Here is a 15,543-nt window from a genome sequence, read left to right on the forward strand (position 1 = left end):
CTGCAGAAAAAATGATTCAGACAAGTGACACTTTTGTCACATCAGGTCTGTCCTGAGTACATGAAAGTGACAATATAACAAAGCACAAAGGGACTTGTCTTGTCTTGGTGCTCTATATTGAGAAGACCCTTTGGGATATAATTATTAAAGGCCAAACTGTATAGTGTCAAAGGCCAGACTTCATATGTTTTACTAAATGAATTGGAAAATATAATGTAAAGGGAGCATATCACAGTGAAATTGCAGTCTGCAGGTAGCATGTTACAGTGCAGGAGGAGCAGAGCACACTGATATATAGGTTTCTAGGAAAACTATAGCTTGTCATCCATCTCTACTCTTCCTGGGATTAAGAGTCCAGTGCTTGACAGTTTTTCCTATATGAACACTTATAAAAGGAATGCTGCAAAACATCAAGTGAGATCACCTGGATGTGGACAATTACCGTATATACTCGAGTATAAGCTGAATTTTTCAGCACAGTTTTTTTTGGGGGAGGGGGGGTGTCTATGACCAGCCGCAATAGTAATGTATAGAATCTCCCATAAAATAGTGGAAAAAAAGAAGCTTTAAAAAAAATATAATAAAAAAATAAAGTAAATAAAAGTTCACTCAATCCTAGCCAGGCTGAATTCCAAGTGGGGGAAAAAAAACCCAGTCCTCAAGCTCAGGGAAGGGGCAGACAGACAACCAAAACACCCCCTCCCCTTTCCCAGCAACTACTGCACCCAAAAACTCCGACCATTTTAATTTTTGAAATTTTCCAGTAGCTGCTGCATTTCCGCCCCTCGGCTTATACTCGAGTCAATAAGTTTTCCCAGTTTTTTGTAGTAAAATTAGGGGCCTCGGCTTATATTCAGGTCGGCTAATACTCGAGTATATACGGTAATAAATGACATGCGAATCAATATGTAAAAATATGCTCAGCTACTTCAGTTCTATAGCACTGTATGTTCAATGTGACAGGTTCACTTTAACATATGATAGTTCACTTCCATATTCAACTGTTAAAAAAATGGAGAACATCGAAAGATATGGATGACTATCCAAATAATATTAAATATTTTACCAACTATTTCATTTTATCCTTGCAAAATATCTTGGTAAATTATGTACATACAGTACAGTACAGCCCCCACACAGCATAGCACCCCCTTTCCTGGCCCTCACATAGTTATACACCCTATTTACTTACACTATAAATATCTAATGTCCCACAGTGGCGTCTTCACCAAGTATAATGTCTCGTAGTGGCCTCTTCACATGGTAAAATGTCCCATAGTGGTCTCTTTAAAAGGTAAAATGTCTCATAGAGGCCCCCTTGAACAGTATAATGTCCCACACTGACCCCTACAGTGTTTGTTGCAAATATTCACTACCCACAAACTATTAATATACTCTGGAGTCTTCAGACTGTCTTAGGGGGCGTTCACACTTGCGCCTGTGTCCGCCCACAGAAGTTTCTGTCCTAAGCCCCGGAAAAAATGCATAGGGGACAGCTTACCGGAATTCAGTTTTAAAACCCATTCATTTGAATGGGTTTTTAAAGCAAACCGTCAGTGTCCATATGCAGCCTCTCCGTGGTGAAATCGTTTTTTTTTTTTGCATGGATACAACATTCTGCATGTCTGACTTTGTGTCCGTGGAAAAAAAATGAGCTTCACCGCGGAGAGCAATCAATATAGTAGGAGAATCTCAGGAATAGGACAGTTTGGTTAAGTTTAATCAATTAATATCGTAGCCTGAGCTAATAAAAAAAAAATCTTAGTTATATTAAGCTGACTAACGCAGTTCTAGTCTAATAGTCACTAACCAGGTCACCCTTTTAGTTTTTAACTTCTCTTGAAATAGTTTTTTTTTTAAAAAAAATATCAAAACACAAAAACTACAACAAAATAAGACATACACACAGTGTCATAATGGTTGCCAATTACTATTATAATTAAGCAGTGTGCAGTAAAAAGATGACTGAATTTAAAAAAAACAGGGCAGGGAAAGGCAATAGTAGGGGGAGGAGGAAACACTTACTGTATGAAAGTACTAACAATAGGAATGTGGATGGCAACCGAAACATTACTCGTTTTGATGGCACCACCAGTAGCCGCATGTTTATTGTAAAGAGATCGAAGATCAAGTTTTTGGTTACTTAGCTCGCTTATCTCAGTGACAATAGGATTGATCACTGATCCATCCCTGATTCATGCAGCTCATCTGCTTATGCCTGCAAACAGTGGAGCCATGGTATTCCTGTATCATCCCGTTCGATTTACTATACTGCTGATACTGCCTGCTACTCCTAAACGACTACTACCACTGACACCACTCACCCAGACATGTCCTGTAGCCTGGTGCATCATTTCATTCTATGCCACGCTGCCACTCATGTTGCCACTATTATCCTCACTCAGCCAGACATGTCCTGGGGCCTGGTCCATCACATTCTACTATAGCACACTCTTGATGCCATAGCATTAACCTCAAAAAAATACACAGTTGATGCAAGCTGTATAATACATCCAGGACCCGCCACTAAAAGCTGTGATTGGTGCCGCCACTGATCACAGCCGTTAACACTAAAGTACACATGTGCCATGAGCGCTGCCATGTTTGACCAATCACTGCCCTCTGAAAACATATTGAAGCTCCCCAACTTGTTGTTGTATTATATCCTGGCATAGGAGGTATGAAATAGAAGTCAAAAGATTGTACTATTCACAGTAATATATTAGTATTGCAGTGAATAGTGTGAGCAATCAGACCCCCTTTAGGGTTAAAGGCCTTCAGGGGTCTGATCATAAAAGTAAAATAAGCAAAAAAAGCTTTTAAAAGTATAAACCCCCCCACAAAATTTCAAATCACCTCCCCCTTTCCCTAGATCATATAAATAAATAAATAAATAAATAAATAAATAAATAAATAAATGTAAAACATAAACACTTTAGATGTCCCCATTCTCAAAAATGTCCAAACTATTAAAATATTTATCCCATACAGTGAACGGCATGGGGGGGGGGGGAATCAAAATGGCCAAATGTTTTTTTTTTTTTTTTTTAACACTTTGCCTTTTGAAATAAATTGACTAAAAAGTGATAAAACCATTAGATGTTCCTCCAAATGGTATCAACAAAAAAGTCCTCTTGTCCCACATAAAAAGGCACCATACCCAGCTCCATACTTGCAAATATGAAGAAGTTAAAGGTGTCAGAACATGGCGGTAAAAATATTTTATTCTATTTTGCAAAGTTTTTCATTTTTTAAAAGGTATCAAAACATTACAAATAATATATAAAGTTGGTATTGCGGTGTTCGTACTGACCCAGTGAATACAGGTAACATGTTATTTTTACCATACAGTGAACGCCATAAAAATTAAACTCTTATGGAATTGGTGCAAATGCATTTTTGTTTTCCAATTCCACCTCATTCTGAATTTTTTTTCCCCAACTTCCCAGTACATTGTACAGGATATTGAATGCTGCCATTGCAAAGTACAATTTGTTTTGCATGCAATAAGCCATCATGTGACTCTGTGAACTGAAAAATGAAAAAGTTATGGCTCTTGAAATGTGGGGAGGGAAAAAACGGAAATGCAAAAATCAAAATTGGCCCAGTGCTTAAGGGGTTAAACAAGGTGTTTGCATCCACTGCTCACCGTCTGTTTTTCCATTGCCATATATGTTAAATTCACTTTGACATCATTTTGGCTGTGTTTGTTGTAACGAGCTAGAAATGAGATAGGTTCCTAGAAGCCCTGACAGTGTTATACACCATGTTTTAAAGAGGCTGTATCATTGGGAAAAATCATTTTTAGATAAGCACATCGTTGCATAGCCTTTAGAAAGGCTATTGCACACCTACCTTTAGTATGTAAATCGCCTCAGTAGATTTTGAATAAGCCTGTTTTTATTCATATGCTAATGAGCTTAGACCGTGCACCGGAAGTGTCTGTGTGCACTGTCTGCTCTATGTGTATGTATAGCAGAGGCTGCTGTGCTGATGGCTCCTCTCTGCTGTGCATACACATATCTGTTAGTGTTTGTCATTAGACAGATCCATGTTTACACTTTCAGAATGAATAGTACAGCTGAATATATGAAACATTGTAATATATCTTATTAAAAAAAATAAGTTTCTTTCAGGTTGCTTTCCACCTTTGCCTCCTCACTAAGACTCTCATTACTAATAGCACCCATATTTGAATCCAACCACACACCTAGAAGTCTATGGAAACTGCTGGCAACTAGTTAATTGATTTATTGCCCATTGTCAACAGTAGTAGAGCCTTACCTTGCAAGATATAGGCATGTCTAGAGAGATCTTACCCCAGTGTAGCAGGGTGTCTTTTTCACCAGCCCTGTTTTCCAGCTTATTATGTGATACAACTTGTCTTGCAGCCACCACTAGGGGTATTTACTTACATAAAGATTTCTTAACACTTTTATGCAGTGAGCATTCCCTATTTCAACTAGTGGGTGTTAGGGCATGTAATTCAACAGAAGGCGCATAAATAAAAATATGCCCTTCCAAATGTAACTGGCACTGCTGCTTCTTTGTTTGATGCATCCATTCATCAAGTAAAATGAAAGACACCAGACACACGTCACTGAAATATTTGTATATTTTCATATATTATAGTAGCCTGACACAGTCCACTCCATAAGATCACTTCTGAAAGACACATTTCTTGTTAAAGAAGGAGCAGCATGTGCGAGCATCTGCGCACATACCGTAAGTTGACAATGTTCATCACAATTTTAAGGATTTATTTGTATACTGTGAGGACGTAATATAAAGACATTTTCTGATTGTAGTGCAACACTATAACATTTTATATTTGTGCAGTAAAAAATAATATGTAATGTATTGAGTTGCAGATCCAGTCCACAGTGGCACTTTTTCCTCTGACCCAGTCAGGCATTATATAGGTCCAACATTAGAACATTCACTTATTGAATCTCTTTGTACAAAGCTGCAGAAAATACTATATATTGTTTTTCCATTATTCTGATTTAAGTGTACAAACATAGCTGTTTCTAGATCCTTTCCTGTAGTCTCCCTATATACTGAAACTATGAAGCGAACACTTAGAGATAGACAGGTACAGAGTCAGACACTTTTCATCTTGCAAGTTCTTCTCACATGATAAGGAATACACTGATTGCAATAGCATAATAGAATTTTACTCTCTGAATAATATTCTCAAGTCAAAAGCAGCACTGCATCGCCTTACTGTTTCACCCCCATCCACCTCCAATGGAAGGTTGTCTTATGATTCCATCGATGGATTTGGTCCCCGTGGTAAACAATCATATGGCACTCTATACAATCTGAACTTGGATATTTTCCTTTTTTGCTTTACTCACTATCAGATTATATTTGTGCTCATACATTGTAGCAACTTAATATATAACAGGACAAGAAGCATCAAAGTTATCATTCGTGCAATGGCTAAGCCTGATGCTGGTCTTTTTCCACTGCGAGGCACGGAGAATTGGCTATACAGCCTGGATGCAGATAAGTCAGCAATCATTTGGTTGTGGCTGGTGATATATCAGAAAAGTTTATGGATTGTGCTGTGTGCAATGTTCGGTCTATTGGTTTATCTGCTTGAGTAGTCCTAGTTTCCTCATACCTAGCAGTACCAATATTGCACGGGTTAGGGTCCTCTTTTCTCCCTTCACCCTCTTTTGATTGTCAAGGTACAACACATTGGACACATGGAATGTGGCCTTTTGGATTCTGTTCACTATCGTGACCATGCAGGAGGCTCAACCCTCTGCACTTTCCTGTTCCAGTGTTGGGAAATTCCAGAGGGACAACTGCACCAGTCTTCAATAGGTGGGTCAGATTGCAGAAGATTGTTTGATGCTATGGAAGCTGACTCGTGTGGGTGATGTAGGAATGGACATTGCTCGGGCTACTCGAGCACGGATTGAGTGTTTGTCTTGCCAACGATGCCAGCGCTTTCTGACTGCAGAACGAACCTTAGAATAAAAAAAAGAGTATTAAGCATATCCCAAAATTGTACAATATTTAGTATGGGACAGAGGTAAACAAAGCTAATAACTTTAAATGTTACTTTTTTCACATGAGAAAGGAACATACACAGAGGAATACTAGTTCAAAGGGTTGGGTGTATTTTTTTGCTCTATAACCACATTCTACTTATCTGGAGACAGAAGGACAACAAGAAAAAAAAAAGTGAAAGACCTGAAAACCAGGGGCCCCAGATCAGCTAGAATTTGTGTTCAGACCACTGGAAACTGCGCACAAGGTATCTAAAGAACGCCTAAGTTAAAGTGAACCAGCCAAGTGAACTATGCTTATCTATCTTACAGCAGGATATAAAAATACAATATACTGTATGTTACAGAGCTCAGCTTTTCTACCTTCTCTTTCAACATCTTCACAATATGTACAGGTAATGGTCCTGCATTGATATGATGCAGTCAATACTAGTTGTGTAAAAGTGCAGTGTAATGCATTTTATTCCGACAACACTCAGACAACCCTCTCCATGGATGAAATGTATTAACTGTAGATGAACATAGCAGGTTTAGTTTGCTTCTAGAACCATGGGAATCAAAGTACTGCAGCCATAATAGATATACTACAGCACAGTATGGATATATCATGGTTATGTGAAACTGGACCTCATTTAATAGTCATTGCTCCACTGGTTCCTGCGCATTTGGAAATTTTTTAGCTAGCACCCACTGTTTCTGAGCAATCTGATCTGTAGGTTTTGGTATTTCATATATTATTTTGGAACTGTACTGTCAGGAAGGCGGTGTCAGGTAGGAGCTGGCAAGGGATGTGATTCTGCCTCTGATTGAAGATATGTATCATGCCCCTGCCTGACACTGCCCTTCTGATATTACAGAGGTTAAAGAGGACCTTTCACCATTTTGGTGAAAGGTCCTCTTTAAATAGCACATCAGGTATCAGTAACTGCTTGTTGCTCAGGAAAGGTGAGAGCTAGAGAGAAAATCCCAACTGTGCTGGTGAGGTGATGCCTGCTATCAGATACTAAGAACTTCAATGGGTGGAGGATTGCTATGGTCATATCTGCTTCTATAAAAAGGAAGTAAAGTACTTTTCATAATTAACTAAAAAGTATCACATTATGTACTAATTATTACATGAATAATAACTTCATCAAACAGAAATAGGATAATGGATTTTGGAAGGAGGCAACTATTAATGCTGCAATTGGCAGGCTAAGGGAATCGGAGAAAAAAAAATTGGTGGGACTTCTTCAAGAAGGGGATAATTGTAAATGAACATCATTGTTTCAGTTTTATAAAACTGGAAAGAAATCTGTTGTGAGAGGACACCTATACCTACCTCACTGTTTAGGAAACAGTAGAAAACAGAAACAAAAAATCCCTGTGGAAAAAAGTAAGTAAAATTATTATTAATGTATTAATAAAACAAATAAAAAAATAACACTATTTTGTCACCGTTGTCATATAAGCAATATGAGATGGTAGTACTATTGATTTTATGTATGTTATGTACTGTAATGCCACATTACAAGAAAACTTATAACGAGGGCTGGGTGACTAGGTCTAGCTTTACCCTGCAATGTAGACATAGAATTAACCTGCTATCTGTCACCTGCTTTATCTTAAAGGCCCCTGTACTACTCCACCCCAATCCTCTCATCCAATTACTTTGACAGTTACCTTTTATACAAAGAACCCCCCCCCATTGTTCCTTTACATTCTCTCACACTAGTCATGTGGCCAACCCCATTTTGCAAAAAGTTCTTTCTGGGGCTCAAATGACCCTCCTTATGGTTTCTTTCAGGCATTTTTACGGTTTGTTACTTTTTACTAGTTCAATATCTGCCATCAGCTCTTTTTGGGGGAATATTCCATTAACCAGGCCTTGAAGAGGACCTGTCACCACCACCACATCCAACTCTTTGCATCATTGAATAGGTGTCACTCTACTGATTCTGGCTCAATTGGAATTTTTCTTCTCTAGTAACTCTCCATTGTCAGGGGGACAGTCCCAGGCTGACTGCTAAGCTGGGCCTGGGTTAGGAAACAGAACCCAAGACTTCCCATGTGTCAGTAAAGAATACTAGAATTATTATTAGAAGTAGAATATTGGGTGCAAAAACTAACAGTACCGATTGAATACCTACTCGATCGAATACTACTCACTCATCTCTACTCCGGAACAGTGAGGACTAAAGAAAATATTCCAATTGAGTCAGTTGAGCACCACCAATTGAAGGATACAAAGATTTGGAACTGGTTGAGGTGGCAAAAGCTCCTCTTTAAAAGAAGCATGGCTCCATAAGTGTTTACAAATGTAGACAAATGTTGGTTGGTATGTCTAATAATAGCTAAATGTCCTTGAGATATATACTGTAGTTAAAACCTTGCAGAAAATTACTTCATTACCTGAAAGGACTGCAAGAAAGAATTAAAATAGATAAAAACAATTCTTGAAACTTCATCTTCTCCTGGAGTCACAAAGAAAAGCATGTAAGTGATACCCAGAAGTGGCAGGAGCACAAGAGTGGCCTTGACTGCTTTCCTGTAGCGGAAGCAAAAAAATCCCCATAATGTAGGAGGAGGAGGACAAAAGACAGGTGAATAATAACACAGAAATAGATAAAGGGTTAGCTTACCTATACTGGATGGTCTCAGATGTGGTGGAGGCACGGAGTTTTGTCATCAGTATTCGCACAATGTTAAATAAAAATATAAAGTTTATCTAGAAGTTAAGAACAATAGCCATCGTTATCCCACATCATTATTCATAGGATATCATAATTAGAACTGTGGATGTAACTATTTGGGTTATTAACTTTTTGAGCCCTACCAGCAGCAAAATACACAGCTACAAAAACCTAACAAAATTATATTGATACTAAATTCACAGTCTATGGGATTGCAGCAGATTTCACCCGATACATTGCAAATGGTAATCTCAGTGGTGAAAATTCACAACATTCACAATTCACAACATAAATTGACATCCTGTGGAATTATTAGATTATTGTTCCACAGTGCATGGATGGGATTAGTTGAAAAAATCTCACTTTGCTGCTACTGCAAATGGACTTTCCATTTGTAATTCTACAGCAGAAAACCCTCTGTATATACAGCTGTGGAAAAAAATCAAAAGACCACTGTAAAAAATTTCATTTTCTCTGATTTTTCTCTTCATTGATATATTTTTGAGTAAAATGTACATGTAAATGTCCTTTTATAATATAAACTACTGACAACCTGTCTCCTAAATTCAAAGCAAAAAAAATTGTATTTATTTGCAGCAAATGAGAAATCATCAAAATAATAAAAAGAAGCAGTTCTGTCAGACCTCAAATAATGAAAAGAAGTTCATATTCATTTAGAAATAACAATACTTATGTTTTATCTCAGGAAGACTTTAGAAATCAATATTTGGTGGACTAACCATGATTTTTAATCCCAGCTTTCATGCGTTTTGGCTTTCCACCAGTCTTTCACATTGCTTTTGGGTGACCTCCTGGCACAAAAATGTAAGCAGTTCTTCTTTGTTTGATAGCTTGTGACTATCCATCTTCCTCTTGATTCTATTCCAGAGGTTTTCAATGGGGTTCAGGTCTGGAGATTGGGCTGGCCATGACAGGGTCTTGATGTGGTGCTCCTTCATTCACACATTGATTGACCTAGCTGTGTGGCATGGTGCATTGTCCTGCTGGAAAAAACAGTCCTCAGAGTTGGGCAACATTGCTTGAACAGAAGGAAGCAAGTGTTTCCAGGATAACCTTGTATGTGGCTTGATTCATACGTCCATCACAAAGATTAACCTGCCCAATTCCAGCCTTGCTAAAGCATCCCCAGATCATCACAGATTCTCCACCAAATTTCACAGTGGGTGCAAGACACTGTGGCTTGTACGCCTGTCTAGGTCTCCATATAACCATTGAGGTCTCCTTTGCTTCTCATTGATGAAATGCTTCCTTCTGCTCAGGCAATGTTCCCCAACTCTGAGGACTGTTTTTTCCAGCAGGACAATGTGCCATGCCACACAGCTAGATCAATCAATGTATGAATGAACGAGCACCACATCAAGACCCTGTCATGGCCAGCCCAATCTTGAGACCTGAACCCCATTGAAAACCTCTGGAATGTGATCAAGAGGAAGAAGGATAGTCACAAACCATCAAACAAAGAAGAGCTGCTTAAATGTTTGTGCCAGGAGTGACATAAGGTCACTCAAAAGCAGTGTGAAAGACTGGTGGGAAGCCAAGACGCAGGAAAGCTGTGATTAAAAATCATGGTTAGTCCACCAAATATTGATTTCTGAACTCTTCCTGAGTTACAACATTAGTATTGTTGTTTCTAAATGAATATGAACTTGTTTTCTTTGTATTATTTGAGGTCTGACAGCGCTGTTTCTTTTTCATTATTCTGACAATTTCTCATTTTCTGCAAATAAATTCAGAAATTTTTACTTTGAATTTTGAAGACATGTTGTCAGTAGATTATATAATAAAAGAACAATGTACATTTTACTCAAAAATATAACAACGAAGAGAAAAATCAGAGAAACTGAAAATTTTGCATTGGTTTACGCGCGCAAAATGGAACACATTGAATGGGAGTCTTTTTTTCAGCGCTGATTCTTTACTTAAGTTATTGTTCGAAAATCAGCACCACAAAACTCCATGTGAATGTGCCTTTAGAGTAAACTGTCCATTGTCTGTGGAATTTGGTTCATTCAGGCTTACACAGCACAGTGCAGAAATTCTCCCATCCGCCACTCCTATGATTATCTGAATATCTGCCTGCACTTAATTAAATCTAACTAAACTTTGTTCTAATTCTCTTCCTCCTCTTATTATGTAGTTTAATTGGTAGTATTGCAGTTATTTTCCAGTAGAAAATGGAGCAATTGCTTTGGATCGTGCAGTGATGAATAATATGTCAGTCTCCTTGCCTGGGTATCACAAAATGACTCTTCTTCTTGCAAAAAAGATTATATTCTGTCTGTGGCATCAATTCTGTAAGGTCTTCACCCACCATTCATTATGGGCTGAAAGGTGATGTCTATGATGCAAGAACGTCACACACGTGTCTCCTCTGTATTTTCACTGCGCAATTTCACTGCGCCATTTTAGTTCACCCAGTATCACAAAGTATTCGCTTTCATTAAGAACTGAACAATTTGGGATATCCAGGTCGAATCTGGCTTGTAACAAATTGATTTTCCCATCTCTACAACTGTCTATCTAAATAAATCTTACAGAAATACATGTGCTTACCACTTTCAGATGAATGGAACTGGTAAATATTTTTTTTTTCTGCAGAAATTTCTGCAATAGAACTGCCTTGTGTGAATCCGCCCTAAAGTTGGGGTCACATGGGATGAACCTGCAATGTGTTAGCCACCACGGACTTGCCACTGGCTAACCTTCTGCCTTGTATAGTAATAGCATATTGGATGAAATTTTACTAAATCTTATTCAAAAACCTGCAGTACAATGTTGTCAAACTTCAGCATCTCAATTTTTGCTATGTTTTTTACTAGTAGCTTTCAGTTTTTGCAATGCAAAGGTTAACTGCAGCAGGAGACCCGAGGCCATTCCTTCAGGTTTGCTGCCACAAAAAACACTTGATTTCCGGTGGTTTTGCGTTGGCGTCTTTCAGTAAAACACGCTGCTTTATTTCCCAGTCTGCCTCATATGTCCTTAGCCTAGGAGTAAACCTCATGCATGATTTGCTGAAGACAGGATAGTTCTGACGTGTGCATTGTTGTTATTTAATAATAGTGACATTACATCAGTGACTGACATGATTCTGGTGGCTCAGACTGACAAAGCAAATATAGACAGACAGATTTTCAATGTTTCAGACTTAGTCATTTCTTTGTACACACCTGAATGCATTAAAGCTATTCACTAGACACACCAAATGAATAATAGATACTGTAGCTGTTTGCTTATAGCGGCTCAGAAATGATAGTAGTTTATGTCCTTACCAGAAGTACAAGGATGACAGGGCCTTGATAGATAAAATCTGTATAAACTCCTGCCTTCTTCCCAAACCAGCACCTGGATAGAAATAAACACAAGTGTGCAATATGTTAAACATCAAACAAACATCAAATAATCATCAAAGTTATAGTTCATTTTGATGGGCCAATTTATGTCCACCCTGCCCACCTTGATCTCTGCCCCACTCGATTTTATTTCATAAAAAGTGCAAGTGAGACTATGCACCAAAGACGTGCAACATCTACACCAGTTTGCACTACCTTTCCAGCCAGGACACATGATTGGTAGGGGTGTCAGGGAGTCAAACCCCCAGCCATCTGCTATTAATAACCTATCCTAAGCAGAGGTCACCTTCCCATTACTCATTCTACTTGAGCAGCAGTTATAGTCCACCCCCAGTGCACCAACTACCTTATTTGCTTTACACTTCAAAGTTGTCTCTCTCCACATCTACAAATATGAAATACATAACGAAAGTATGTTGCTTATGACTCTAATGTGCTCTGTAACATGTCGGGAATAGAATATGCTTCGGGGAGGTTATAGAATTCCTTTAGGGCACATGCACACAACCATATCATCCAAGTGCCGCCTGTGCACTGGCCTTGCTTCCGTAGCCCCATTAGTTGGGGCGAGCGAGTACGCTCGTAAAACGGACAGGAATAGGACCTATCCTGGTTTTTGCAGCATGGACAGTCGGCCTGTAAACTGAGCCATGGAAATCATGGTCATGAGCATGGACCCATAGATAGGTCAGTGTGCTATCCAGAAAAAACCCAGATAGCACACTGAACTAGCACGTTGTCGTGTGCACGGGCCCTAATTTTGTAAAATAATATAGGTGATACATTCCCTATAGTCACTATAAAAACACCCTAACCTCAAATTATACATAACAATGCATGTCTCCTTTTACTATATAATTTACTCTGCTGCTCTCATTGTGCAAACGGGTCATGCCATCAATAGGAACACCTAATAAAGTTATTTGTTAATTATTTCATACGGATTCCACATTCTCTCTCTATATCTAGGATAGTATATAGTATAATATCCAGTATGTTTTCCCTGCTCCTCCCAATCACTGATTCTTACTTCTCATTGTCATAGTAGAGCTTGCCAATAGCCCAGGCCACAATTATGGGAAATGGTATACCTGCAATAATAATAATAAAAAAAAAAGAATTAACCAGAGCATTGATACCTAAGATACTGAGCAGAGTCAATTATAAAAAGTCTTCACATGCTCATGCTATTTTACATTTTTGCAATGTTCACAATCTCTGACCTTTCAATCCCCATCCTCCCACTGTCTCTGTCAAATCTCATTCCTACCCTATTGAATATTAATGACTTGCTTTAATATATTACCACCCTTGTGATATGCAAATGTATTTGAAAGAAGAATCTAGGTGATCTTGAATACAATTGACAGAAATACTAATGTACAGGGGTTATCCACTTTGGGCTACCTGTTTTTGGTAGATGAAGCTTATCACTCGGAGTTTGACTGCTGGGGTGCCTATCAAGCAGCTGTAACCTGTCTGAGAACCTGGTGGCAATTCCCCTTCAATATCACCATAGGGGAGACATAGAATTACACCGTTCTTGTTGTGCTCAATGGGCTGTCCAGGTAATCCACAAACATGCGAAATCCTCCAGAGAGTGAGAGTGTGAGACGCTCTTTGCATTTTTTTTTTCTCAGTTTAAAACCAGGCAATTTATTAGTTTGTATATGTTCTATATAATGTTTTTGAATTCGTGTTTCAACTAAATACTGAACAGCTAGGTAATATATCCAACATTTTAGAATTGAAATTCAGCAATTACATGACAATAAAATATTAAGATAATGTGTTCATAATTGACATGTGTTGGGCAACACTCCTTCCTCAATTTGGTTACATTATTCTCAGGACATTACACGACCCCCAGTTTCTGACACTTCACTGTGACTCACACCAGCCAATGCAGATAAACATCCATTTGCGCAGTTTGTCGGTGGAATAGGTCAGGACAATGGCCGTGTGCAGATAACATCCCTCTCCAAACATCCAGAAAAAATTAGTGACATAAAAATAATTGTGAGCAATAGTGACCAGGCGACACCAAACCTAAGAAAAAGAAGAGACAGTATAATTACAATAAGCAATAAAATAAGAACGTTTTCACCCCCTGCTTCGCATAATCCATCCTTCTGGTCTTAGGGTAGGTCATCAATTGGAGATCCTTGGGGGTCATGCACCTCTATTGCCCAGTACTTTTTCTACCATCCTCTCTGCATTATGTGCTAGCACCATCCGCAGCCACATGATAAGTGGTGACAGTGCCATTCTGCAGCAGCTGGCGCTCTGTGCCACTGCAGGTTGTACCTACTGGAATGCTGGGAAAGAGATTCTGCTGCTGCCACCTTTGCACAGAATTGATATAAAGTACATAAGGGAAATTGCTGACTCAGACAAAGCAGATGCTGAAAAGACTCACAGCCTTATTACAATATCAGTACTTTGCCAGAATGCACCAGTGTGCATAGAAAAAAAAAGATCCAGACAGGCAGAAGTCAGACTATCAGCAGCTAAATTCAGCCAGATAGTAACAGTATGTCTGGCTGAGGGTGAGCCATAGACAGTGAAGATACATTTCTATCCCTGCAGTGCCGCACAGCATTTAGAGGGCAGGTCAAGGTTACGTACCACATTACTGTCATGGGCTTCATGGCTTAGTGTGAGCTGCATTACAAACCAAGTGATGTTGCGAAGAATAAATGCAGTTATAAGGTTCCAGTGTATAATGTTACGCAGGCAGCGAATACTCCTGAAACAGAAAGAAGTGATACGTCAGCTCTTTGGTCTATGAAGGATCACATTGATCACTGACCATAAATAGTACTTTCTGCATTTCTCATATCTCATGAGACAATGGAGAAGCCATGGAATCTCTCTAGTCGCAGACCCCAGGCTTCTTCTGACCCAGTGCCTTTGCTCTAATCTTGTGCAGAATCTTTTGTTCTGGCTGGAACTCCCTGTCCCTTGTATCTCCCTGTTTTCTCGAACTGTCTACTGTGATTAGTGGGCACACAGGGCTGAATCATGTCCCCTGCCAGATAATGGTCTGAGGGTAATTTAACCTGTGTGCTGCTGGCAGGTATGATTAGGATTGGAAAGCATGGAAGAATGCCTTCTTGTTGTTGGCTTAGAGGAGATGTGACAGTGACATACACCTTTACCATTATCTTGTGTTTTTCTGAAGGCATGTGTAAAAATGTCACACTGAGATTACCGTGCCATTTAAAGGCCGTTTAGAAAAAATAAATCCAGCGACCCTCCGAACTTCATAATTTACAATAAGTATGATCATTAGGTGTTACCATGGATGGTACAAAATACATCTCTGTCTAATTTCAGCTTTTTACTAAAAAGGTTATATTTGATTTTTGGGGTGGATTTAAGATGTTTTGCTACTCTTTACAAATGTAATGCTATTGAACAGGCTATGGCATTCTCCCCTGGCACTCCGATTAATTCGAGCCATATCTCCTGTTA

The 15,543-nt window shown here is 38.9% G+C and overlaps 1 protein-coding gene across 1 annotated transcript in view; it reads right to left on the minus strand.

Annotated features, from left to right (window-relative positions):
* Positions 1-4,616: 4,616 nt before the first annotated feature.
* The window catches only part of CRHR1 (corticotropin releasing hormone receptor 1), a 131,306-nt gene continuing 120,379 nt past the window's right edge, over positions 4,617-15,543 (minus strand). The window contains exons 6-13 of the mRNA XM_075277145.1: positions 14,695-14,815; positions 13,962-14,115; positions 13,097-13,157; positions 11,986-12,058; positions 8,645-8,730; positions 8,415-8,550; positions 7,345-7,386; positions 4,617-5,981 (exon numbers count right to left, since the gene is read on the minus strand). Of these exons, the coding sequence (XP_075133246.1) occupies positions 5,841-5,981; positions 7,345-7,386; positions 8,415-8,550; positions 8,645-8,730; positions 11,986-12,058; positions 13,097-13,157; positions 13,962-14,115; positions 14,695-14,815 (814 nt within the window). The 3' untranslated portion in view covers positions 4,617-5,840. The remainder of the gene's footprint in view (positions 5,982-7,344; positions 7,387-8,414; positions 8,551-8,644; positions 8,731-11,985; positions 12,059-13,096; positions 13,158-13,961; positions 14,116-14,694; positions 14,816-15,543) is intronic.

This window comes from Leptodactylus fuscus, chromosome 6, assembly GCF_031893055.1.
Source record: "Leptodactylus fuscus isolate aLepFus1 chromosome 6, aLepFus1.hap2, whole genome shotgun sequence".
Taxonomy (NCBI): Eukaryota; Metazoa; Chordata; class Amphibia; order Anura; family Leptodactylidae; genus Leptodactylus; species Leptodactylus fuscus.